The sequence below is a fragment of the Macrosteles quadrilineatus genome, unplaced genomic scaffold (genome assembly GCF_028750875.1).
Source record: "Macrosteles quadrilineatus isolate MER2022 unplaced genomic scaffold, UCM_ALF_1.0 Scaffold_5__1_contigs__length_97177068, whole genome shotgun sequence".
In the NCBI taxonomy this organism is placed as follows: Eukaryota; Metazoa; Arthropoda; class Insecta; order Hemiptera; family Cicadellidae; genus Macrosteles; species Macrosteles quadrilineatus.
This window is the reverse complement of record NW_026542598.1, coordinates 57,353,786-57,379,785: the sequence shown is the minus strand read 5'-3', so window position 1 is coordinate 57,379,785 and position 26,000 is coordinate 57,353,786. Positions and strand designations below refer to the sequence as shown.

Below are 26,000 nucleotides of genomic sequence, written 5' to 3'. Positions count from 1 at the left end.
CATTGCCCTGAAGAGACATATGGCTAAAAGATAGGCCATAGTATAGCCTGAAAGCGTTAAGTGTTGGTGCATTTACCACCATGAGATAAATATTTTATAAAAAAAGTTGTATTAGTATTTAGTATTAGTAATTGACACATCCTGTCCGGCAGCGAAGGTCTTGGTGACGAAGGAGGTAATTAATTGGTAATTAATTAAGGTAGGTGATTGTATGTGCTAAACAAAACGCCTTAGCCCTGACCTGCTTAAAAATGAGTCAAAATCAGAATTTACAACCAGAAGATTGCAGCAGGGATTGAGGGTGAGGGATAAAAATTATGGGAAGCATAGAGCGTAATTGGAGACACTGGTCCGCTGCTGACCAAACTCTAAACTTCAAACTCTAATGACTACCCGTCGCTTTTCAACAAGCTTTTCAATATGCCAAACACTACCAACAAGTGTTCGTGTTCTTGATTCAAAACAACTCTTCACCAATTCCACCTAGCACTAGCAGACCATTGTTTTCCTAGAGAGAATTACTGGTTGACCAGCCTCTAAAGCTTTGTAAAATATTTACTGCCAATGCTGCATTTAAGTATATATGTAGATTGTATTAGGTGAGTCGGTATAGCGTCACGGACTTCGGGCCCAAGGCAGCGCCCGATGTCCTGGGTTTGGATCCTGGTCACTGCCGCAAACATTCACCCTTGCTTTGCTGGAGACGTTCCACGCACGGGTAGTTAGTCTATAAGTGGACGGGCAAGGTTAAAAGAGGTCACAAACCTCTTAAAAAAGTGTTTAAAAAAATATTTCTGTAGTAAGACAATCTATACGAGCTTGTATGGTGAAATATACCAATGCGAGGATGGTCAATATAGATATGTATACTATCTATGATACTATATAGGGAACGATGCTGCAAGCTATTTATGGACACACCTTCACAATAAGGCAAGATATCTTTCCATTATCACCCCAAATCGGCCACAACTTTTCAACAATAAAAAAATCAGCACAATATTTGTGTATGACGAATTGAATATAAAATAATACAAATGAAATAATTCATATGGAAGCAACCGTAACAAAAATACTACTGGCGTAGATATACATAAAAATAGAATGTACAAATAAACAATGGTAGTGAACCAACAAATTGTTAGCTTGTAACTTAGCCTGCCTAATGCAGAGATCAAACTTTTATGATAAACATAACCTATAAGAAAAGTGCACGTATGTGTATATCAGAACATTTTAACAATTTTGAGTTTTGAATAGGCCTAGTTTCTGATTATCACTTTAGATTATTCATGTTAAGGAAGGAACGAGAAGCTCCGTTATTCAATAGGAAATAAATACTGGAGACAGACGAACAAACTAGGATAGGATTAGACTGTTTTTATTTTAGAGTTAAAGATTATTGTTCAACGAGAGTTGGATAATCTGACAGAATCATGACACTAGGATATACAAATAAATCAATTCTCCTGCTACAGTTGTGTGGAATTGTATTAAGCGGCTTCTTGGTAAGTTAAAAAATCATTGGGTACAGTTTCTTAACTGGGCTATGCTAATATCGATTGAAACTATCGATTCGATTCGATTAGTCGTGCGATTTTTTCACCATCAGCAAGTTTGGTTGTATAGGTTAGGTTATGATAGTTTAATTTGATAATAAATATATTTAAAAATATCGATTATTAATCAATATTTTCAATTCGATAGTAGTTTCAATCGATATTAGCATAGCCCAGTTAAGAAACTGTACCCAAATCATTGAAGAATACTCCATCAATAAAAATAAAAAACGCAGAGGATACGAGTCCGGTAACCGGACGTGGATTAGGCGTCCGGCAGTTACTGTCATAGCCTAACCTAACCAACCAAACTTGCTGATAATGAATAAAACGAATTAAGATTAAATTCTGTTCATAAAATTAAGTTATAAATGCCAAAAATTCTAACAAAAGATGTAAGTTAAGCAGTAAACAAGAAATGACATTCAAAGCAGAATTTATGGTCCGAACTGATTTAGTCTCAGTCCATGATTCTCAGTGTAAGTTAAGTAACTATTCGGTTGATATCTTCATTGATCCTTCTGACACAGTCATTTTCGTTGTTTGCAGTAAAATGGTCATAGATTTGTAACTCCTCAGCGTAGCCTACATGTGATGTTTACAGTTGGTCAAGGTCGAGTTTATGTAGTTGACGTACAGTACAAAGAGCAGTGGAGCCACTGGTAGTGGAGACTGACACATCTGACATAGCCGTGGCAGCAACTTTAAGTCAAGATAATTGGCCAATTCCTTTTTATCACGGACTCCAAACAAATCTAGGGCTGTTGAAAAAGAAGCCGTTGCCATTGATGAAGCCCTTAGAAAATAGAAACCATTTCTTATCGGAAGGGATTTCAGATTATGCACGTATCAGCAAGCTGTATCATTTGTTTTTGACAAGAGGCATAAAGCAAAATCAAATAGGTCTAACTTACCCCCGCCGCAGCAAACCTGCAGACTAAACGAATTTCCTTTTGCCTGATTGGGTTTATACTAAAATGTCTCCTTAAAAATATCAGATTTATTCCCTATTTAAATAACATTAGTTTAACGAGTACTTAGGTTTGCTGCAACAGGGAGGGTAAAAAGATGTTTCTTTTGTAAAATGTTAGGCCTAATAGTTTAGTATGAAATGAATACATTTTCCAAAATTGATCAAAATATGATCATAAACAAGCAAACTACAAGTTTACTTATTCTCCATAAGAATAACATGGCAATTTTAAATTTACAGTTTTTTGGAATTTTTTCTGTAACCATTAGACGCATAAAATTCAATATACTTAATTATTTGATTTTTAAGCTCTTCAAAATGGTTTGGAAAGAAAATGCTAAATTTTAAGTTTTTAGGGTCAAAAACGGGAATTACCAATTTTTGCCCCATAAAACCCCCATAAACCCCTGATCCCATAGTCCGATCATGCTGGTTCGCGAACTCGTTTGAATAAACGTAGGTTTACACCTTTGTACCAAATTTCATCAAAATCGGATGATTTTTGCTCAAGTTATCGCTTTGACGGACACATATATAAATATTAAAAAAAACTATAAAATAAGTTTAAAGTTTTCTTAAATCGACGTGAGGGGCTGTCCCACAATCGGGGGATTGTGTGAGGGGATGTAGCGTATTGTGTGAGGGGACTCCTTCACAGAAAAGGTTCTCATCAGTTTCTGACGAGGAAAATGAGACGCTAGTGGGGAGAATATGGAGATGTGAACATTATCACCTGATAATGTTTTTTATTTGATTTGTTTGTAAACATTGTATTTGTTTTTAACTAAAACATGGTTGTAATTTTGAATGAATAAAAGTCATACTTTTGGTTTATTAAGTCATTCTCATAACAGTTGGTACTAACTTATATTTGTACGTATGTTTTGTAGTGATAAACTTAGACAATGCTGGACCAATGGCCATGATACTTGGTACATACATGTAGAATTTCATGAAATAGGTTTATACAATTATACACCATCAATTTTGTGATAACTTTCAGGGCTTATCCCTGGGACTGTCTTAAAGGTACCTATGTCAGGGTTTTTGAAAGACTATTTAAAAAGAATAGGCCTATCATTGACAGCTGTTTCAAATAGCCTAAACCAACAAGTTGGGTTCTATTATGTTCAATAGCATTAAAAAGTTACAAGGTTTACCAACAGATGGCAACACTTTTATTTATTTTAGTTTTCCCTGTTGCAAAGCATGGGTACAGCAGCTAGATCGAATAAAACCTGTAACCTCATAAAACAATGAAAATTTCCTACTCTAACCCTTCAACATGATTTGGTATTTTGGAAATCTAACAGTTGAGAAGTGAGTTGGCAATCACTAGTTGAGGGACTTGTTAGGAAATGAAAGCGGCAACACCGGTCTATATATTGTCAAATCAAATCAAATCAAAATCTGTTTTATTTCCAGAAATTATTTACAACATATACATATACAAAATACGAACAATAGTCCCGCATAGGCCGTAAAAGACCTGTGCCCGGGACGAGCTCTATTACAAATAGAAATATTCTTTAAAATTAAAACTAAATTAATCAAAATTACAATTAAATTACAATTAAGCTATGAGACAGCTACAGGAACAGTTAATGCTAAGTAAAAGGTAGTCGAGTGATTGGAGTTGCAGTTACTGATATCTGTTATCTGTACGCTAAATATTGTTTGGTGTATACGCTAAATAGGTATATACAAGTAAAGTTTTGATAAAAAGTTGACACACCGAAAGTAATTGAGTGTTTTTGAATAATAAATTTGTAGGGAAACGCCTGTTGAATTGAAAATTTATTTTAATAATTAGTTTTTGTATGACAAACAGTGGCTTTAAAATATTACTACTAGCTCCTCCCCATACTATAATTCCATATTGAAGTACTGATTGGACAAATGCATAGTATAACATTTTTATTTCATTAACGTTAAGAATTTCGCGTACGTTTCTAAAAACATAAATTAATTTCCTAAGTTTTGTCTTCAAATATTCAATATGGGGTTTCCATCTTAACCTACTATCCAATATCACTCCCAAGTACTTGTAATGATCTACTCTCTCCAAATGTAAACAACCACAGGTAGAGACACCTGGATCTCCACAAACATGCATCACTAGTCTGAGGTTGGCGGGAGGCTCACTACTTTGTCTGAGGAAAATTGGCATATATTTTGGCATCTGTTTTAAGTATGCATGAACTTATTGCGGAATAATCAAAGTGATTTACAAATAAATGGTCAATACAGGTCTCAGATCGTTCAGTTACTCTTGTCGGTTTGTTTATGTAATCAGCAAAGCCAACACTGTAAAGTATGTTTAAGTAATAGTCTTTTTCAAAAACATTTTGACAACTATGTAAAATGTCTATATTGATTAGAAATGACTTAAAATTTTTAAATGAACAATGTTCTTTTGAAGGATCTTTTATTGAAGTCAAGGACTGGAATTCAGTTTTCATTTCAGTATACAGAATTCCAGGTAGGGACATAGATAAAATATTTTTAGAAAAGTTTGAAATCTTATTAGACAAAATAGCTTTGGAAGCAATGTCAAAAAATGTTTTTATAATGTCAGACACAAATATAGATTTATTTACCGATAAAGTAAGTACTGATAATTTACTAGAAATTTGTGATTGTTTTGGATTCAAACCTAACGTTCTTGTTCCAACTAGGGTAACCAGTATTTCAAGTACTTGCATTGACAATATTATTTCTAACTTGCAGACAAAAAAAAACTAGCAGTTTAGTTTTAGACATAGGTGCATCAGACCACAAAGTTTTACTTTTGTCATTTGAGAAAATGTCCTCTCCAAGACTTAAGGGTGTAAATAAAAAACTTACTCGGAAGTTTACAGAAACAAATTTTCAAACCTTTGAAAACACACTAAATAATGTTATTTGGAACCCTTTTGAAACCTTTAATGTAGATACAAATTACAATAAATTTTTTACAAACTTTCTAAATTCATTCAACGAGGCATTCCCCAAAACAGTAGATCGTCCAAAGAATAAACGTAACAAAAATAACTGGATAACAACAGGAATAAAAATTTCAGCAGAAAATAAAAATAAGTTGCACCAAGAATCAAAATGGAATCGTAACCCTCAGTTTTTAATCTATTACAAAAACTACAGAAAGGTCTTTAAAAAAGTAGTTGCATTAGCAAAACTGAAAGCTAATGACGATTTTATTAAAAAATCTAAGAATAAAAGTAAAGCATCTTGGGTAGTAGTGAAAAATGAAACAGGACTTAATAAACAAATATCTGATACTCCAGTTGAGATTAAATTCAAACATGAAAGGGATGTACAAAATTGTGCAGTATTGGTAGCAAATAAATTCAATAACTTTTTTATTAATGTTTCTCAGTATGCCAACAAATCAACAGATAAATTAAAAGCCACTCAGTTACTAATCGAAAATCATCCACGTTCCAAATTAACATTTAAATTTAGAAATGTTTCAATTGACGAGTTAAGAAAAGTTGTTACATCTCTCAGTAACACTAAGTCCTCAGGTTGGGATGAAATTCCTCTTTTTGTCATTAAATTTTGTCATCAGAGTTTTTAAATTTATAGAACATCCATTATGCCAAATAGTGAATCAGTCCCTTGAGGGGGGGGTTTTTCCTGATAAGCTAAAGTTGGCTGAGATTAAACCTCTGTTCAAAGAGGGCGATGTCAACGATCCCTCTAACTACCGCCCCATCGCCCTTCTGCCTTGTTTTTCAAAGATTTTTGAGAAAATTGTAAAGATTCAACTAACAGAATATTTAGAAAGCAATAATTTAATAAATCCTTCACAGTTTGGTTTCCGCCCAGAACTCGGTACTGAAAAATCCATAACAAAAATGATTAACTACATTGCGGAAGCCTTGGATGGATCGCAGAAGACTGTGGGTGTGCTATGTGACCTATCCAAGGCTTTTGACTGTGTGAATCATGAGATACTCATAGAAAAATTAAGTATGCATGGAATAAAAAATACTGAATTAAAATGGTTCATATCATATTTAAAGACCCGAAAACAAAGACTTATTTTACAAAAAATGCAGAGAAATTATAAATCAGAGTGGAACATTAACCCCAATGGAGTTCCTCAGGGCTCCATTCTCGGCCCTTGTTTATTTATTATTTATGTTAATGATCTATGCAATGCTACTAAGATGTCCACCTTTCAATACGCAGATGATACCGCTTTAATATGCACAGGACAAAACAATGAGTTCATTCAAGCCTCAATAACTAAGGAATTTCAACTCCTTGGGGATTGGTTTGCAGTAAATGGCCTGTCCATGAATGTGGCAAAAACTCAACTAATTCAGTTTTCTGCATCCAATATTAACCAAGAAATAATTGTAAATACAAACTTAACTACAATTCATTCACAACAGTCAATAAATTATTTGGGAATAGAAATTGATTCACAACTAAATTGGCAAAAACACATTAAAAACCTATCAAAAAGACTACGCTCAGCAACATTTGTTCTCACAATAATTCGGGATACTACTAATCTAGAAACACAAATAGTAGTATATCACGCATATTTTTCATCGATTATGAATTATGGAATTACTGTATGGGGCTCATCAAGCCAGGCCAAAAAAATATTTATTCTCCAAAAAAGAGCTGTAAGATTAATGGCCAGAGTCTCCCGTAGAACACATTGTAAAGATTTATTTATTAATTTTAAAATTTTAACTTTTTTTAGCTCTTATATTTACAAATTGGCATTAATGGTTAAAAGTGATTTTGACACATTCATGGACTGTCAACAATCTCATCCACATAACACAAGATTCAAAAATATTATAAAACCAGTTCAACATAGGCTTAAAATCTTTCATTTATCCCCTCAGTATATGGGACCAAAAATTTACAATAAATTACCCGCTGGGATTAAAAACATTGCCTCATTCTCTAAATTTAAACTATCTTTAAAAAATTTCCTTTTGGAGAGGCCATTTTACTCGTTAGAGGAATATCTGGAAAATGAGTATATTTGAAAGATATTGCTTCTCCCATAGGTTTGTAGCTTATTATATGCTTTATTTCTTTTGTAAGCTATTTTATTTTAAAATGTAGTATAGTATTAGTATTAGACTTTGTGACAAATCACCTGTCAAGAGAATTGATGTAATGTGATGATGTTTAATAAATAAATAAATAAATAAATAAATAAATTGATGTCACCAACATAAAAGTAAGTAGAGGTCGTACGGAACGAAGCTAAGGTAAGTAGAGGTGAAGCTTGGAGGGGAATAGTGGTGTGGCGGGGGATGTGTCGCTATGCGAGGCGACGATCGGCTCGTCTCCTACCCCCACCATAGATTTCCCCGCTTTAGACCGTTCCCGCCGAAAATCTCAGGCTTCACCTCGTTCCGCACGACCTCTAGTGTGTTTATTAACATTGCTATAGTAGTTGTTTAGATCAGTTACGAATGAATGATAGTTCATAGATGGACTACGGTATATGGCTACTACATTAAAGTGTCTGTTATCAGTGTAAAAGTCTAATTGTAATCCCGTCGCCTCACCCATTGATATCTGTTGTGATGTTACTCCAAGTTCCGTTTTACAATACACAATTACACCGTCGTTTCTGTTCCAATGTATTTCAGTTGAGTACACATCATATCCCTCCAAATCTGTTAAATTGTTTCCACATTCCAACCACGCTTCAGTAAGTAAAATTAAGTCAAATTTTACTTTCAAGTCTTCAAGAAGAATTAATACACTATCTATATTTTTATTATAACTGCGAATATTGAAATGAATAACTTTTAAAAACCCCTCTGATGGTTCTAAGGTAAACAAATCCGTAAATTGTCTATATGTATCAAACTCCATACAATCATTGTTCCTGTAGCTGTCAATACCAAGTATGTCATCGTCTCCGTCCATGTTAGCTGTCTGACACGCGCCAAGCCATTATACATTACTACACACAAGGGATTAAAATAAAGCTAGAAATAAACATTGATAGCAAAATATTTAAAAAAAAAAACAAGAAATCTAACAGAAAGTCTACTCTATTCTATTTTATTTTAGTGTTCTATGGCATAGATAAAACTTATCGATCACATAAAATAGGAAATATTTCGGATACGGAATCAGATAATTTGAGGTATGCGCAATCGCGGACGATTGCGATATCTAAATATTCTACTAATATAGAATGCTATGGAAAAAATGGAAAAAATGCACAACATCCAAAAATGTAGGGAACTTAGATTACTGTATTGATTTTAAATTTTTTATCTGACTAACAGACCTATTTAGGAATGTTTGAAAATAATTAGAATAAATAAAAAGATTAGAAATACTCCTATACCGTTATGCTGCTAACAACAAAATAGCCTAGATCGTTATAGGGAAAAATAATATACTACTTAATTTTATTAATTCCAAACTAATTGCATTATTATCAATACCGTAACAAAAATTTACTAACTTAATGGTGAGGATAGATACTAATACTTAAGTAATGGTTACAGTTATATTCTAAGTATCCAGTAAAAAAAAAAAATAATAATAATAATGAAACAAATTGCATCACCCCCGCTTTTGTGTTTAATATTATTCTCAAAATTTACAAACCAACTAAACCCTATCACTACATAAAACAAAAAAAAAACGTTTAAGGTTTAACTTTGATCATTATGTATGGAAAAGCCATAGAACGTGACATAAAATCAGTACCTCTATAGACGACTATAATGTTCACTTTTCACTTGCTTTATCCTCGGATTCTGAGAGGTCACCGCTGTACAATGCGTCTAGGTCAGCCATCGTGTTGAGGAGTGTGGTGCGACATCCGGGGTCTTCAGACTGTCTTGCGAACACTCTGCCATCTCTGGTCCAGGCGCGGGCGATTTTCTTGTGACGCACCAGCTTCCTGGCTCTGCTTAGGATTACTTTGTAGTGGAGAGTCAGGTGATCGTTTATATAAAAGGGTTTTGATGTCCAAGTGCTGCAGAGATTGGTAATATTCAAACGGTTTCTATGTTTACGAGCCTCCGTAACCCACAGTTGCTTGTAGTCACGGCATACGAACTTAATTATAATAGATGGGTTCGGCCTATCTCTTGTCACTCGAAGTCTGTGCGCAGTTGAAATCCCTGCCCGTGAGAATCTGACGTTGATGAGTCCGGCGATATCTTCAATAAGTGCGTATATATTCTTGTTTTCTTTGAATGTTACACCCACGATCTCGATGTTGTCTTTCCGAGAATACTGTTCTAATTCACACACACGCGTTTGCAAAGTACTTATAATTTTATCACTTTCCTCTTGTTTTTTCCCAATTGCCTTTACATCGTCCTTTAGTTTTACACTATCGACCGTTAGAGAGTTTAGAGAATCTTGCATATTTTTTATCGTATCATTGACTTCCATCAGTTGATCCCTAACAGTTTCAACATTGTCACTAACCTTAGACATTTGATCGCTTATCTTTGTGTCCATGTTTTGTAGCATTGCTGCGAGAGTAGAGTTGTCAACTTCAGCACAATAGGGAGTAACGCAGGTGTCGCACTTCCACGTTGATTTCCGCTGTACACTAAACTTTTTAAAATTGTCAGCTCCAGCACGAGTACAAGATGGATGAAAGCTCAATTTACAGTCCACACACACCAACACTTCCTTGGAGTTCGCAATTTCCACGGAGCACTTGTCACACGATGGCATATTTAAATTGAATAGTATACCAAATTATACAAGAACGAATAAAATACTATGTACCGACAATAAAATATTGTGAAGATATTTACATAACAAAATTACACGGCACGACGATGCCCGGTAGCTAGACGGAGCGACACAGGAAGCACACGTCCGTCCTCATCGGCGGCCAGATAAGAACTGAACTATTGGATAGCGTCTTGCAATAAATTCAGTGTGAGAGGGAAGGGTTTGATTCCCGGTATATCCAGAAGCATTTGAAGGATAAACTGCTTCCTCTTGAACAGTTTTGTAATTTATTCAAATGCCACAACAAAGAATGTGGACACCAAAGAATTATAGGCCTACTGTACAATGCCTAGACATGTTATGCTACTAATAACATCACATTTTTAGGTTCAGGAAGCAGTAGCATCATTTTCAGTAGATGACTGTTGGAATCTTGGCTTTAATAGAGCAAATTTGCTGTGTTCTTCATGTGACAGCCTAAAGAAGTTTGACCTCGATATAATTCAGTAAGTAATGTCTTGGTTTTGGTTGCAGTTTTGTCGTGTGTTAGAATACTATTAATTTTTATTTCATGTAGGCTAACATTTAAATTAATTAATACTAGTGGTCGTCCTGTGGTCGAAACTCGACCAAAAATAATTAATGTACAGACTTCTCTATTTTCTCCCCACACTGTAAATAACACATGTGATTTGAATTTCTTCCATTTGTTTTGATTTTCTGTTTACATTTTGTTGTTATTTCGTCACCATCATGGCAACCCATATGCTCCATGTTAATTTTTTGAAGTTTTCAAATTAATTTTTTGTGCTTATTTGTTAGCCTATTTTAATTTTTAGAGGCATTCTGCACATCTACAGGAAAATATCTTTCCAACAGTATGCGTAGATTTTCTCTGCGATGCACACGACCTGAGAAAAAAGGTTTTAAAGAAACATGCTTGCCTATTAATATATAGATAGATAGATAGATGCCTATAACTGATTAAAAAATTGTAAGTTTATGAAGCTTGTTCACACAATCTTCTACAGTAGGCTAACTCAATTGTCACTCACTACCCGGTTTTAAACAGTCTATTTTAACTTCACTGGATGAATACTAAAAGTGTTTCATTAATGATTGAAATAGTGAGCAATTTTATAAAAAAAAAAAAATACTTAAATGCATGTCTATTGTAAAGTGTTAAGTTAATTATTTAAAAAATCATTTAATCTTTTTAGAGATCACTGCAATGAGTGCTGTAACAAAGACGAGCCCACTCCGTCAATAAAGCGATATGCGAAAGCCCGGCTGGAAGTATGCACATGCAAATTCGGAGCATACCCACAAATTCAAGGTAGAAAATAGTTATTTGTGTAACTAGTGGGCGAAGTGGCACTTTGCTGCGCACGAGAGAAATGTTTACGCACAAGCCGTATGCGAGAGTGGAAAGTTTCTCGAGTGCAGCAAAGGCAGTTTGCACTCGGGCTACACATTATATTTTTCCTACAGTTGTACTATAAATCATATAAATAATTAGTCATTAAATTCCTACACAACAACAATTCAACACTGTACAACAATTTTTTAGGTTAGGTTAAATCCAAACATTTAAGGAAATGGGGAAATTACGTATTGGAAAAAAGTTAAAAATAGTTTTGTACGTTATTCCTTGGGGTCGATTTAATGGAAAATAATTTTATTTCATCCTTGTACATTAAGCCGTTTTCCGTAATCAATTTGAGACACCTTACGTGGGACACCCTGTAGGGTATATATATATATATATACAGTGGAGTCCCCATAATCAGAACTTTGGTAATCCAAATGTCCGCTTAATCCAAAACAAAAAAATATTTTAATTTTAATTTTTTTTATTTAAAAAAAATTAGGATAATATTTAAAAAAAATTTTTTTAACATTAAAAAAATTTTTTTTATTAAACTTTTAAACACAGTTAGCTATACCTCGTCAAAGTATTCTGTAGCGGCTGGGCGAGATAGACTTTTTTTGTAGAGTATTTTAGTAAATATTTCACCATTTTTGTTATTAACATTTTTCATTTTCGTCCCGGGTTCCAATCCCGCCAAATCACAATTGGATTTTATTAGTGATAATGCTACAGCCACTAGGTCTAGCCTTAAGTAATGTGAAAACCAATCCCGGGCTCGTGCCTAACGTCCTAAGACAAAAAAAAACAAAAAAAAAAAACAAAAAATTTTTTTATCCGAAATGGGTCCGGTCCCAACCATTTCGGACTAACGGGACTCTACTGTATATATGTATATATGTATATATATATATATATATATATAAACAAATGGATTATTAAAAAAAGTAGCCCTAATCACTACAGTTTTCATAATATATATACATAATATATATATAATACATAATATATATAATATATATATACACACGTCCATGAACACGATAACTTGAGTAATTTTTGTCCGAAATTTGATGAATTTGTTTTGAAGGTTGACCCTCAGAACACATAATTTCCCAATTTCTCTCTAGACCTTTTTAAAGAGCTTAAAAAACAAATAAATTAGTATATCAAAGTGTGTTTTTTTTTTTACAATTAAGGGAGAACATTTAAAAAATTGTAAATTAAAAATTCCCATGCTAGTCTTATGGAGAATATTGTAAAATGTTTTAGTTTGCTTGTTTATGGATATATTTTGATCAAACTTGGCAAATTTATTTATTTTATATAGGTACTAAGCAATTGATATTTTACTAAAAAACACTTTATTAGTTCCCATTTACCTACTGTGGCAGCAAACCTAGGTACTCGTTTGTTAGTCAGCAGGTTTTGCTGCGGCGGGGGTATTCAGTCTTAGGATTAAAATAGACAACTTTTACACCACAATGCATGTATTAAAACAGCAGTGAGGAGATAGCTAGATATTGTTGTGCAGTTTAAGGATAGCTTATTTGTGTGAATATTTGTCTAATAGTTTGATAGTACATATTTTTGTCTATTTTAGCTTTTGTCAAAAGTGATCGGCCCGCCAAGTTCCCTAATCTGACCATTCGCTACGTCCGTGGGCTCGATCCCATCATCAAACTGATGGACAAAGGAGGAAACGTACAAGAAGTAAGGAAATTGTGTTAATGAAGGCAGCAAGTTCCTATGAAGCTTCCTAGTTAAGATATCTATTCTTATTATTATTTTATACTTCAATCCTCAATTCCATCCAATTTTAAACCATCCTTGTATTGTACAATTATTATAAATTAGGAAAAAACTTTTCTTAAATCACAAGGCAATAACTGATGATGGAAAATTTGAATTACAACTATTTATAGGCACTGAACACAAACACTTTGTATACCTTACACACAAACCCCCAAGAAAGAAAGAGACATTTTTAATTTTCTTGTATGAATGCCAATAGCATGAGGAGTTTTGTTTTACTTTCTTTGTACCTGCATTGTTCCACTTTTGTTGACACTTCCAAACAAAAGACCACTTAGTGTAGTTCCTACTTAGGACAATTTCTTTGTACTTAAATTAGTGAAAAGTAAATAAAAGAAACGTCTTATAACACTTAACCCTCCAAGTGTCCATAGTTTAGGCCTTAATGTCCACCTATTTTTGGCGCATTTGCAAGGTTTTATTAAACCGGATCTGAGAAGCTTAAAACAATGTTAATTCTAATGTTCTATATACCATTTTGTTTGGAAAATCATGGGCTTCAATATCATACATAAAACATAAGGAATATTTGTTTCAAAAAATTTTTTTAGGTAAAAAAAATTATTTTGGAAAAATTGAAAAAAAAATAAGTTTGCGTTCAATGAAATTGTATAAATTATAGGCCTATAAATATTTGAAAATAGCCACTTTGTTCTAAATTTTATGAGGATTACAAATATATAATAATATAAGGAAGTAGATTTGCAAATAAATAAGTTATGGGCAAAAAACAGATTTCAGTACATAGCGTTTAGCTAAGAATGCATAGCCTAACCATAGCTAGGAATCTGGCTGATAATTTACATCAATATCACTACCTACTTCTTCAGGATCATCAACCAGCACTTCAAAACCACTTAAATCTTCTTATAATGCACCACGTATATCACTACTTTTGATTTTGAACACTAAAACAATGATAAACGTAATAAAACACATCAGTCATCGGTCCAAGGGTAACCTAGCTGTTTACAAATACACGCACGTCAGCTGTCTGCTACAATTACGATCGGCTCGGAGAACATACAGCACTGAGACAGACCTCTAGAGAAAGCTTAGAATATAACGGAAAGAACGATACCTAACTCGATCCAGTTCAATCCGATTCAGTCAGTCATAGAGCCTTCGCCGTAAACGATGTCTGCGTGTCGAAAAATCGACAAATAACACTACACAAAGTGTGCTGCTTGTCGAATTTTCGTCAAGTAACACTAGGAGGGTTAAAACATATATTATTGGGTCTGATGATGATTGGAGTGTCCAATCGAAATCGATCACCACTTACCATCTTTTTTGTATATTTACCGTCTTGTGAGTAACAGTATAAGCGTAAGTAAATATATGTTTTAAATGTTATAAGACGTTTCTTTTATTTACTTTACGTAAATTCAATAGCACGAACAATGCTGATCAAGAAGTTATTTACTTAAATTAGTATAAGATCAATATACAACTAAACAGTTGGTAATAATATGTGTTCTTGAATTTGATGAGCTGTAAGTGAAATAAACTGGTTCCCCAACTTCATAAACAAATTAGAATGTACATGTAGAATGTCCACACAAATGTATCAATGAGCTGTAATTTATTAGTTACAATCGATACATACTTACTATACATCCGATTGTTTACAATCAAAGTTTACGAGTGAGCAAAATGTACTGATTTGATTCCCTAAGGAGAAAAAGAGATATTACAAACCCACAACGTATTTATTGAAAACAGCTGTTTTTGCTGCAGTATGACAAAATAGTATATTTCATCACTAGGGTGTAAAGTGGCTCTTTTCCAACCAAGCTCAAGGGGTCGAGGGTTGAAAAGACACTTTTTGCCTATGTGATTTTTTACATTGCAGCATCATTTAACAAACTAAGTTAGAAAATAGAAACTCATGTAAAGATAACCTCTCAAAACCGCTTCTAACTTGTTTTCAATTTTGCTAATTCAATTAAGCAGCTGTTAAGTAAGCGACTCAATCAGTTTGTATTTTACGATTGTTTTAGTGTACATTATACTATCGATTTGTCAAACTATTGACAAGAATGCAACAATAAGCTAAAGCTGATTAAATCAGTCGATACGTGATTTCAATACATGCGATTGCTTATAATCAAAGTTTGCAACTAAGTTTATGACAGCTCCCTATGGAGTAAAATAGCTACTTTAGACCCACAATCATCATGTATTAAAAACAGCTGTTTTTGGAGCAATATGGCAAAAAGTATATTTATATAGTAACTAGCAACAGAGGCCGTTGTGGTTAAATACAATGGTCTCTAGTAAAATAATGGTTATGAAATATATACACCACTTTACTCACTAATATTAATGCCAATGGTACATATTAAGCACATAACATTAGAATCACACACTTAACATAAGGAACACACTTTCTTAAACACAAATGCAAATTGTTAACAACAACATTTAATCAATGAAAAATCAATTAAATAACAATATAACAATAAGCTGTTAAATTATTAACACATGTTTCGTATGATTATGCTTACTGGTAAACCAATTACAGTAGAGTCCCGCAAACTCGGCTTAATGTGGACTGGAAGGGTGCCGAGTTTGTGAAATGCCGGGTTATTGGGAACTAGGGTAAAAAATAAGAACAGTACAATTTTTAAGCTTTTTAACCACCTTTTTTATTTATATTTATATTACAAGTTAGGAAATAGTTATTTGTGCAACTAGTGAGAAAAGTGAGCAATTGACTCACTCGAGAGAAATCCTTACTCACGAGCCGTAGGCGAGTGAGGAATGGTTTCTCGAGTGAGGCAATTGTACTTTGAACTCGAGTTGCACATTATATGTATGTACATGGTTATGGCACATTATATGTACATGGTTGGCAAACCTGGAGTAGCCAGACTGGTCAAGCTACAGTTCGGTCCTTCTAAATACCTAATTTTAACCGGTTTGTCTTACGATTTAAATCAGTTAGCAACTATAATTAGCTTATCTTAATAGTTTTGAGTTGAGTTAGTCAACAGTCGAACGAGAGTTGTCTCGGTATAAAGGACGTTAGATATCTTTGTACATCGGTCGCGTTACACGTGGTACGATACGCCCGTCGCGACAAGTGCCCGTTAGTTCTCGTGTGTGAAATCTGTGGATCTAACTTATATGTGAACAGTGCTTCGTATTTGTGGATTTGATTGCACTTCTTAGTGCTTATGGACACCAATACTATTCACTCTTACTTCTCTCCACTGCCCAACAATCGTCACAAGCGTAGCAGAGAAGAGGGTTCCCCAGAATCACCGCCCCCGGCAAGGTCCAGACTAGACGAAATGGTGAATGAAAAGGTAGGAGATATATCCCACAGCAAGCTCATGTCAGATATAAGTCATCTATTAGACACAAAATTGGCTAATTTCGCCACTAGGGACGACTTTTGTGAGATTTCGGACAGGATGATGAAACTAGAGGACGAAAATAAAGCTCTCAGGGAGGAGGTCAAGGCCCTAAAGGCAAGTGAAAAATCAATATTCAATAAGCTCGTGGATCTAGAAGGAAGGTCTAGGAGGAATAATTTGATTTTTAGAGGACTTAACCTACCAACTTCAACCAAAGATTACAAGCATTACATCAGACGCTTCCTGGCCGATAAATTTGGTTTCACTAATGATGTGTGGATAAACAGGGCTCATCCCCTTGACAAAGACAATAAGGCGATAATCGCACACTTCCCGTACGACGCGGATATAGAATACATCATGGCTAGGGTGAAGTCTTTAAAGGGCACAGGGTACAGTGTACATAGGGACTATCCGAGTGAAGTGCGACGAAAGCGTGATTTTTTGGCAGCCGTGCGTGAGGAAGTAGAGAGAGTGAAGGGATGGATGCGAATGCCACTTATATTTGATCATGTGATGATAGGTGGATACCGGTTCACGTGGGAGGAGAGTGGACTAATGTCAGGGCAAGTGAGTGGTGCTGAAAGACTGTTTAAGTTGTGCAAACATGACTTTTCAGAGTTCCTGGCAAACCTTAAAGAATCTGGAACAGGACGTCAGCGGAGATTGGATCTGGGAGGACAACATACTGTCAGTATCAACAGCAGCCAGCACCATACGACGGCCACGGCATCTGGCCCTCTTAGCCCTCGGAACTCGTCGACGTATGCCCAAATAGTCTCCGTTAACTCCCAGGCACCGACCAACACCCAGGCACCTACCAACACCCAGGCGCCGACCAACACCCAGGCACCGACCAACACCCAGGCACTGACCAACACCCAGGCACCTACCAACACCCAGGCACCGACCAACACCCAGGCACCGACCAACACCCAGGCACTGACCAACACCCAGGCACCTACCAACACCCAGGCACCGACCAACACCCAGGCACCAACCAACACCCAGGCACCAACCAACACCCAGGCACCGACCAACACCCAGGCACCGACCAACACCCAGGCACTGACCAACACCCAGGCACCTACCAACACCCAGGCACCGACCAACACCCAGGCACCGACCAACACCCAGGCACTGACCAACACCCAGGCACCTACCAACACCCAGGCACCGACCAACACCCAGGCACCAACCAACACCCAGGCACCGACCAACACTCAGGCATCGATCGTCAACAGTAAAGGCCAGTAGGAACGCCACGTCTTGCCCACAGGACAGAGGACACCGACAAGGACTGGAATAAAATCACAGTGTAAAATCGTGTCATATAATGTATGTGGTTTAAGAAACAAGGTCAGTGACCCTCAATTTTTGGAGTTTATTAATAGCTTTGATGTCATAATATTAATAGAAACGTTTATTTCAGATCAGGATAAAGATTTTGTTTGTAAACATCTTTTAAATTTTAAAATGGTTTTTATTTTTGCTGTAAGAAATTCTAATTTTGGGAGGAACAAAGGGGGGCAAATTTATTTAATTAATAACCAATCATCTCTTAAGGAAAGCTTAGTTTTTGTAAATATAGATTCATTTTCTCTTATCAAGATTAGTAATGTAGGGACTACTAGGGATGAGGTTCTGATTCTGCCTTTGTATTTAAACTATAATTCGTGGGATAATGATTTCACAATGTTGGATAATTTTGTAAATGCTAACAATCTTAATAAACTTGTCATTATAGGGGACCTAAATGGACGTATAGGCAGAGAGCAGTATTTTGCGGAAGATATATTTAAATTTAACGACAAGTTCAATAATTACCGGCAGTCCAAAGATGTAATAACAACCAATAGAGGGAAGCGACTTTTGGATCTGTTTAACGATTTTGGGTTTATAATTATAAATGGGCGTTCAGTGGGTGATCCTGAGGGTGATTTCACATTTTTAGGGCAAAACGGGAATTCAGTAATTGATTTAGTGGGGGCATCAATAGATTGCTTGCATTTGATAGAGGATTTTAAAGTTTTAAGCTTTCCAGGCTCTGACCATTTGCCGATAGAAATTACAATAAATGTATATTTACCAGTCGCAGGGATGGCAGACGTTAATAATATAGATGTAAAAATACTCCCGTTGTTACCAAAGTTAAATTGGACCAGTAAAGATAATGATTCGTATTGTGACAAGATTAGTCAAAGGCTTTCTAATTTTCAATTTGTGGACTGCATTCAAGAAGATGTAAATCAAATCACCAGATTAATCACAGAATCAGCCCATTTAAAACCGTCCTCTAAGAAATTTTCAAATTATTTTTCTAAGCAGCCATGGTTTGATTTTGAGTGTGGTAGGCTCCGTAAGAAGATTTTTAAATTATTAAATTTATTCAGGAAATTTAATCAACCAGAAATAAAAGTCAAGTATTTAAAAGAAAATAAAAGATATAAACAATTGTGTTTTAGTAAAAAAATGGCTTATCGAAACAACCTTGTTGACACACTGATAAGAGCGACCGATCCCAAAAAGTGTTGGAATGCGATAAACAGTTTTAAAATCAAATCAGATAAGCGGGTGGGAAATATTTCTCCCGTAGAATGGCATAACTATTTTAAAACTGTTGAACCCCCCGCTTTTAGCAGCGGAGATATATTATGCTGAACCTCTGATTTTAGACAATAGATTAGATCGGGATTTTGAGATGTATGAATTGCTGGAAGTGCTAAATAAAGTAAAAAAGGGGAAAGCGCCCGGTCTGGACAGAATTCCGTATGAATTTTACAAAAATGCTCCATTGCCCTTTCTTCAAATATTGCTTGCTCTATATAATAACATATATTCAAAAGAAGAAGTACCGGAATCTTTTAAGCGATCTATTGTTTTTCCTTTACACAAAAAAGGTGATATAAATTTAGTTACAAATTATAGAGGCCTATCTTTTATTGATTGCATCGGTAAAATATTTTCATGTTTAATAAATAATAGGTTAGTTAAATGGGCCAATGACGAAGGTATTCTTACTGAGTTTCAGGCTGGTTTCAGGAAAAACTATTCAACAATTGATAATATTTTTAGTTTAACATGCATGGCACATTTGCAATTTTATAAACAAGAAAAGTTATACTGTTTTTTTGTAGATTTTAGCGCCGCTTTTGACACTGTAGATAGACAATCATTAATGTACAAACTTTCATCTTTAGGTGTGTCAACAAAGTTTTTGAATATTATAAAACAATATTACAACGGTACAAGTGCCTCTGTCTGGAATCGAGCAGGTGTTACAGATAGTTTTAATACAACGATAGGTCTGAGGCAAGGATGTGTGTGTAGCCCAAGTTTGTTCAATTTATTTATTAACGACATGCCGGAGGAGATTGGTGGAGGAGTTTTGTTTGAGGGAGTCAAAGTGAATATTTTAATGTATGCTGATGATATAATTTTAATTTCTCCAACAGCTACTGTCCTCCAGCATATGATCAATCGATTAGATGATTATTGTGCACGTTGGAATCTTCGTGTAAATCTAAGTAAATCCAAAGTTATGGTGTTTCGTAAAGGAGGCAAACTGGGGTCTGCTGATCGTTGGTGGTACAGAGGCGAGCGTATTGAAGTGGTGAATGAATATACTTACCTTGGTATTACTTTAACTCCCTCATTATCTTGGATAAAACATTTTAAAGCAAAAGAAAAAGTGTCTAAATTAGCTATTAATTCGATTTGGGGAAATCTTATAAATAGCAACGAAGTCCCACTCAGTGCCAAACAATTGTGTTTTAACTCTGTCATACGATCAATTATTTGTTACGGCGCGCAAGTGTGGGGTTTCATTGACAGCGATTCTGTGGAGTCTGTTAATAAGTTTTTCATCAAGAGATTATTTCATCTTCCGAAAAACACGCCAAATTATTTAATTTATATTGAATCATTAACAAATAAGATATACTTTTATTCAAGCGTGTTAAATATTAACTATCTATTAAACGTGTTATCAATGTCTGAAAGTCGTTTACCTTTTAAATTAGCCAGACAAATAGTAAACAAGAATATTTACTGGTGTAAACATTGGAAGCGTCTGGGAAACAAGCATGGCAGGGAAATAAATTTCGACGTAGACGAGGTTGGCATCCCTGTTCTACAATCACAGCTGATAGTGTAGTGGAAGGGGAAAGGGCAGCATGGAAAAGTGATTGCGAGGGTCAAGCGCGCACGTCTCTGTATCACCAACAACTCTTATCTATTAACTTCGACCTAAAAGATAAGACATACCTCAATGACAGATATGACATAACTGTGATGTCCTGGGCGATCAAGGCAAGAGCTGAGCTTATCAACCTCAACTTCAAACCATGGCTTATAGACAATTATCATTTGTGCACTCTTTGTAATTTACAAGAGAAAGAAGATGTTTTTCATTTTTTATCTGTGTGTCCCATTTTTAAGTCAATAAGGAAATTTTATTTTGGCTGTCCAATTTTGACACAGGAACAATATATAGAGATATTGAATGGGTGGGATTGGCGGGTCTTAAGCAATTATTTAAAAGATGCTTGGTCTAAAAGATGGGGGTTAATTCAAGAATTTAATCTGTGAGAATCATTTTCCCAAATGTCATTACTTTTAAAATCTTTTTATTATTATTTATTAGTTTCATTAAATTGTTATTATTAATCAGTTTTGTACAAGTGCTAACCAGGTACGCCAGCCGCATCAGACGGGCTACTTTTGTCCATAGTTGTTAGTGCTAAGAAGTTATTTTTGTTCACTAATTTGTAAATAAAAGCACTTTTTCATTTCATTTCATTTCATTCATTTCATAAAAACAGCTGTTTTTGGAGCAATATGGCAAAAAGTATATTTATATAGTAACTAGCAACAGAGGCCGTTGTGGTTAAATACAATGGTCTCTAGTAAAATAATGGTTATGAAATCCATACACCACTCTACTCACTAATATTAATGCCAATGGTACATATTAGGCACATAACATTAGAATCACACACTTAACATAAGGAACACACTTTCTTAAACACAAATGCAAATTGTTAACAACAACATTTAATCAATGAAAAATCAATTAAATAACAATATAACAATAAGCTGTTAAATTATTAACACATGTTTCGTATGATTATGCTTACTGGTAAACCAATTACAGTAGAGTCCCGCAAACTCGGCTTAATGTGGACTGGAAGGGTGCCGAGTTTGTGAAATGCCGGGTTATTGGGAACTAGGGTAAAAAATAAGAACAGTACAATTTTTAAGCTTTTTAACCACCTTTTTTATTTATATTTATATTACAAGTTAGGAAATAGTTATTTGTGCAACTAGTGAGAAAAGTGAGCAATTGACTCACTCGAGAGAAATCCTTACTCACGAGCCGTAGGCGAGTGAGGAATGGTTTCTCGAGTGAGGCAATTGTACTTTGAACTCGAGTTGCACATTATACTTTTCCTACAGTTACCATAAAACAAATAAATTGGCGAAGAAACATAACCTATTTTTACACAGAAGTAAACTTTCAATATAACATTTAATGTGAAGTGACAAATAGAACAGTACAACAGCTGACCAGCTGATATACAGCCAGTGCTGCCAACGTATTTCGCGCGCATACGACGTTGCCTGGATGTTACGCGCTCACTATTTCGTGCCTTCACGTTACAAATCTGGAGTGAGACAAAGTAATTAGAGTGAGACAATGTTAACATTGTCTCACTGATGAGCGAATTGGCCACTTTGCTTTCTCAAATCAGTGAGAGAACATGTACATTGTTAGGTAACTGTAGGAAAAGTATTTATTTATATATAGGCCTACATGTAAGGAAAATAAAGATGTTTTGATTTGATTTGAGTATTAAGTCATCAGATATGGTACAACAAATCCTTGGTACGAGTTGCGAATGATTTGACTTGAGCTGGCTTGAGTTCGTATTTAACTCGGACTAAAAAAATCACTAATTTTCTGAGCCAGGTGATGGCAGAGTTATCCAGACTGCCGGGTTATCGATTGCCGAGTTTGCGTGACTCTACTGTATTGCCATCTATAAAAATTATTGGTTTTTCATTTCCGAGTCGGGTTAGCTCTTCTCCCGACCAATTTTTAAAATTTTGGCCTTAAACTAAAGGTATGGACGCACCACAGATTTGCCATCATGCATCGGCATTCATTTTGACATATATTTTGAGTTATGCACAAAATGTGTCCCTGTAAATTTCTTATAGGAGTTAAATTTGGTTTTTTTCGACTTTGTTTGGCTCTTCTCCCCTCCCAAAATTCATAATTTTGGTCTTAAAATAAAGCTATGCAAGCACATATTTGTCATCAAGCATCATCATTAATTTATCTAACGTATTACTGAAAAAAAAATATAAATTTTCTTTTTTTTCTTTTTTACTTCAATTAAAGATGTATTTCAGCAGTTACCCTATATTTTTTGGTCTAAACCAGCTTTCATTTGAGCGATTGATTATTAAGATTCCGATCTTACTAATCCTTTTAGAAGCACACTGCTGAATCAGGAATCAACAATAATTATAATCGTTTTAGTACTTCTGCATTTAATGATATTTAACTCTATTTTTATTTAAGTTATTTTATATGTCTTGGTCTTAAAATACTTCAAAGGCTTTCACTTGAGATATTGATAGTTTTAATCAGTTAAGTTAAAGAAATTTGATTATATCAAGGACATGCAATTTAGTTTTAAATATATTTACTCAATTCTAATTATGTTATTCTATTTGTTTTGACCTAAGAACCATCAGTGAAATACCAGCTTCCATTTTAATTATTGATTTTTAAGATCGGACGTACCTAAAGCACACTGCCAAATCACGCAACCAAATTATAAAAAAAATGGAGTTATTTATCATCAATTTGTAGTCAAACTATCTTGCTTGCAACCTCAATAGTAACTGTCGACTTTACCGGGGTTCACCTATTAAATGTTAAAAAAATCAAACTTTCATAATTGTTTGCAAATCTTAGGCTTTTCAATGACCTATTAATTAATCAAATCGGTTCAGTAGCACTGTAGATTTATTTGTACAAAGTTTAACAACAACATCTTTAATCAGTATTTTCTCACCACTATAAATTGAGAGGTTCCTTACGTTTTTGTAAATAACTTTGAAATGGTGAGGAAATTGACCTAAGGGGAAGGTGATATTCTGATAGAGAGTAAAATTTCCTACAAATTACTATTATGTGTTTCTTAAAAATACTTAATAAAGGCGGCCTAAAGTTGGCTACAAATATAAATTTGGAAAAAAGGTGTTTTAAATGTAATATTGTTTATTTTTATTTTTTCACCTCAAATATGTAAAATCAAACTTTCATAATTATTTGCAAATCTACACGAATTAGGCTTTTCAAGTAAAAAAATCGGTCGGGTAGAAGTCTAGATTTAATTGTACAAAGTTAACAAAAATATATCTAATTTAGTATTTTCTCACCTCTTTAAATTTGGAAATCACTTAGCTTATTGCCAATAAATTTAAATGGAGGGGAAATCGACCAAAGTGGGTGTGATATTCTGAAAGAGAATAAAATTTACCACTAATAACTACTATGCATTTCTTGGAAATACTCAAAAAAGGCAGCCGAAATTCGCACCCAAATAAAAAGTGTGAAAAACACAGTTTTCAATGTATTTCTTATGGAAAACATGTTCTTTTTTTCATTTTTCACCATAAATCATAACAAAAACAAACTTTCATAATTATTTGCAAATCTACACAAATTAAGCTTTCCAACAGTCGATTAATTAATAAAATCGGTCCAGTAGAACTATAGATTTAGTTGTACAAAGATTTTTAAAACTGAATGACATATAAGTAGATAATTTCAATTATTTTTCTATCTAATTTTTTTGTATTCATTCTGTTTCTCCTTTTAAATGTTTCTTAGGTATCGTATAAAATGGTAGTTGATAAATAATAGATTTGATCTTTAGATAATCTGTTTTTTTTCAGGTACTTGCAATAGAAAGATGGAATACCGATTCAATTGAAGAGTTTCTGAATACTCATTTAGAACCAGCAGAAAATGAGGATTACTTATTCACAAATCTAGTATGATCAAAATTTACTCACTATATTTGTAAGAAGTTCATGTGTGATCTAACATTAGCGTATTGAATTTAATTTTTTATAATTTAAATAAATCTTATACAAAGTGACTTGCTCATTGTTCATTGTTCATACGTATTAAGTTTAGCTCTGGTATAATGTTTTAACTATTAAAATAGCTGCCCATCAGTGGTATAGGGGTGGGAACGGCGTACCCGCTCTGCTTTTTCAAAAGAACCTACATCTTGATAGACAAAGTGTGTTACAATATTGGTGGGCGTTCCTGCACTGGAAAATTAACGACTAAACCACTGCTACCTACAATAAACATTAATAGGAAAACACAAGGGACACTTAAGGCAATACTTTAGAGAAGTAAGATTATTAATATTAGCCTACCTGTACACTACCACAAACTTAAAAATAACTGGACAGTTTTTGTGCTGAGATTATACTCAATTATAGGATCTACAGTAGTTATAGCATATAAATGTTCTCCTATCAAAAAAACTTATGTTTGTACAGAGCTTCCAGTTTGTATTCCAACAAATCTTAAAGCTATAATTTCATCTATGCCAGTTGAGAAATTGTCTTAGGTTTGCTGGCTTACATTTGGTTTTCATTGATAATTTATTGATTGATAATTCATAACTTTGTGTTTTAGTTTGTGTTTCAGTGATATAGTAGTGAGCAGAAATAGTAAACCCTCACTAATAAATACAAACTCCATTATTATGGTCTTTATTAAATCTGGATTGTTGAAATAATGATTACTACTCTCATTGGAGGTTAACCTAATGGGTATTAAAACAAAACCCAAAATTATAGTCGGATCACCACAAAATACCATTTACAACATATCAAACTACTAAACACAATGTTTCTTGTTTCAATCCAATGTATGTTCAATATACAATGCTTTTGTAGGTTCAATTTCCAACCTACAAAACTACTACACAGATCTTCTTACTCTCTACACTCACCTATTCATATTTAGCTTAAAATAACACCTAGGTGTGCATCACTGTTTCAAAATAATGATAATAAAACACCCAAGTTATAAATTGAAACTACGATAAATTATTTATGATAATGAACTAGCATCTTCTCAAAGATGAATACCACAGTGCTTAGTAACAATCCTGATA

General features: G+C 34.3%; 1 protein-coding gene across 1 annotated transcript; it reads left to right on the top strand.

Annotated features, from left to right (window-relative positions):
- Positions 1 to 1,278: 1,278 nt before the first annotated feature.
- Positions 1,279 to 24,956, top strand: LOC128994494 (selenoprotein F-like). Its single transcript, XM_054419084.1, has 5 exons — positions 1,279 to 1,508; positions 10,621 to 10,739; positions 11,454 to 11,569; positions 13,206 to 13,315; positions 24,757 to 24,956. The coding sequence occupies exons 1-5, from the start codon at positions 1,437 to 1,439 to the stop codon at positions 24,859 to 24,861; spliced, it is 522 nt and encodes a 173-aa protein (XP_054275059.1). The 5' UTR covers positions 1,279 to 1,436; the 3' UTR covers positions 24,862 to 24,956.
- Positions 24,957 to 26,000: the final 1,044 nt, after the last annotated feature.

What these genes read in the sequence shown, in the direction of transcription:
- LOC128994494 (XM_054419084.1), top strand. Translation starts at nt 1,437, where the DNA reads ATGACACTAGGATATACAAATAAATCAATTCTCCTGCTACAGTTGTGT. An exon ending in TTGTATTAAGCGGCTTCTTG is followed by an intron (nt 1,509 to 10,620) that starts GTAAGTTAAAAA and finishes TCACATTTTTAG; the next exon opens with GTTCAGGAAGCAGTAGCATC. An exon ending in AGCATACCCACAAATTCAAG is followed by an intron (nt 11,570 to 13,205) that starts GTAGAAAATAGT and finishes TGTCTATTTTAG; the next exon opens with CTTTTGTCAAAAGTGATCGG.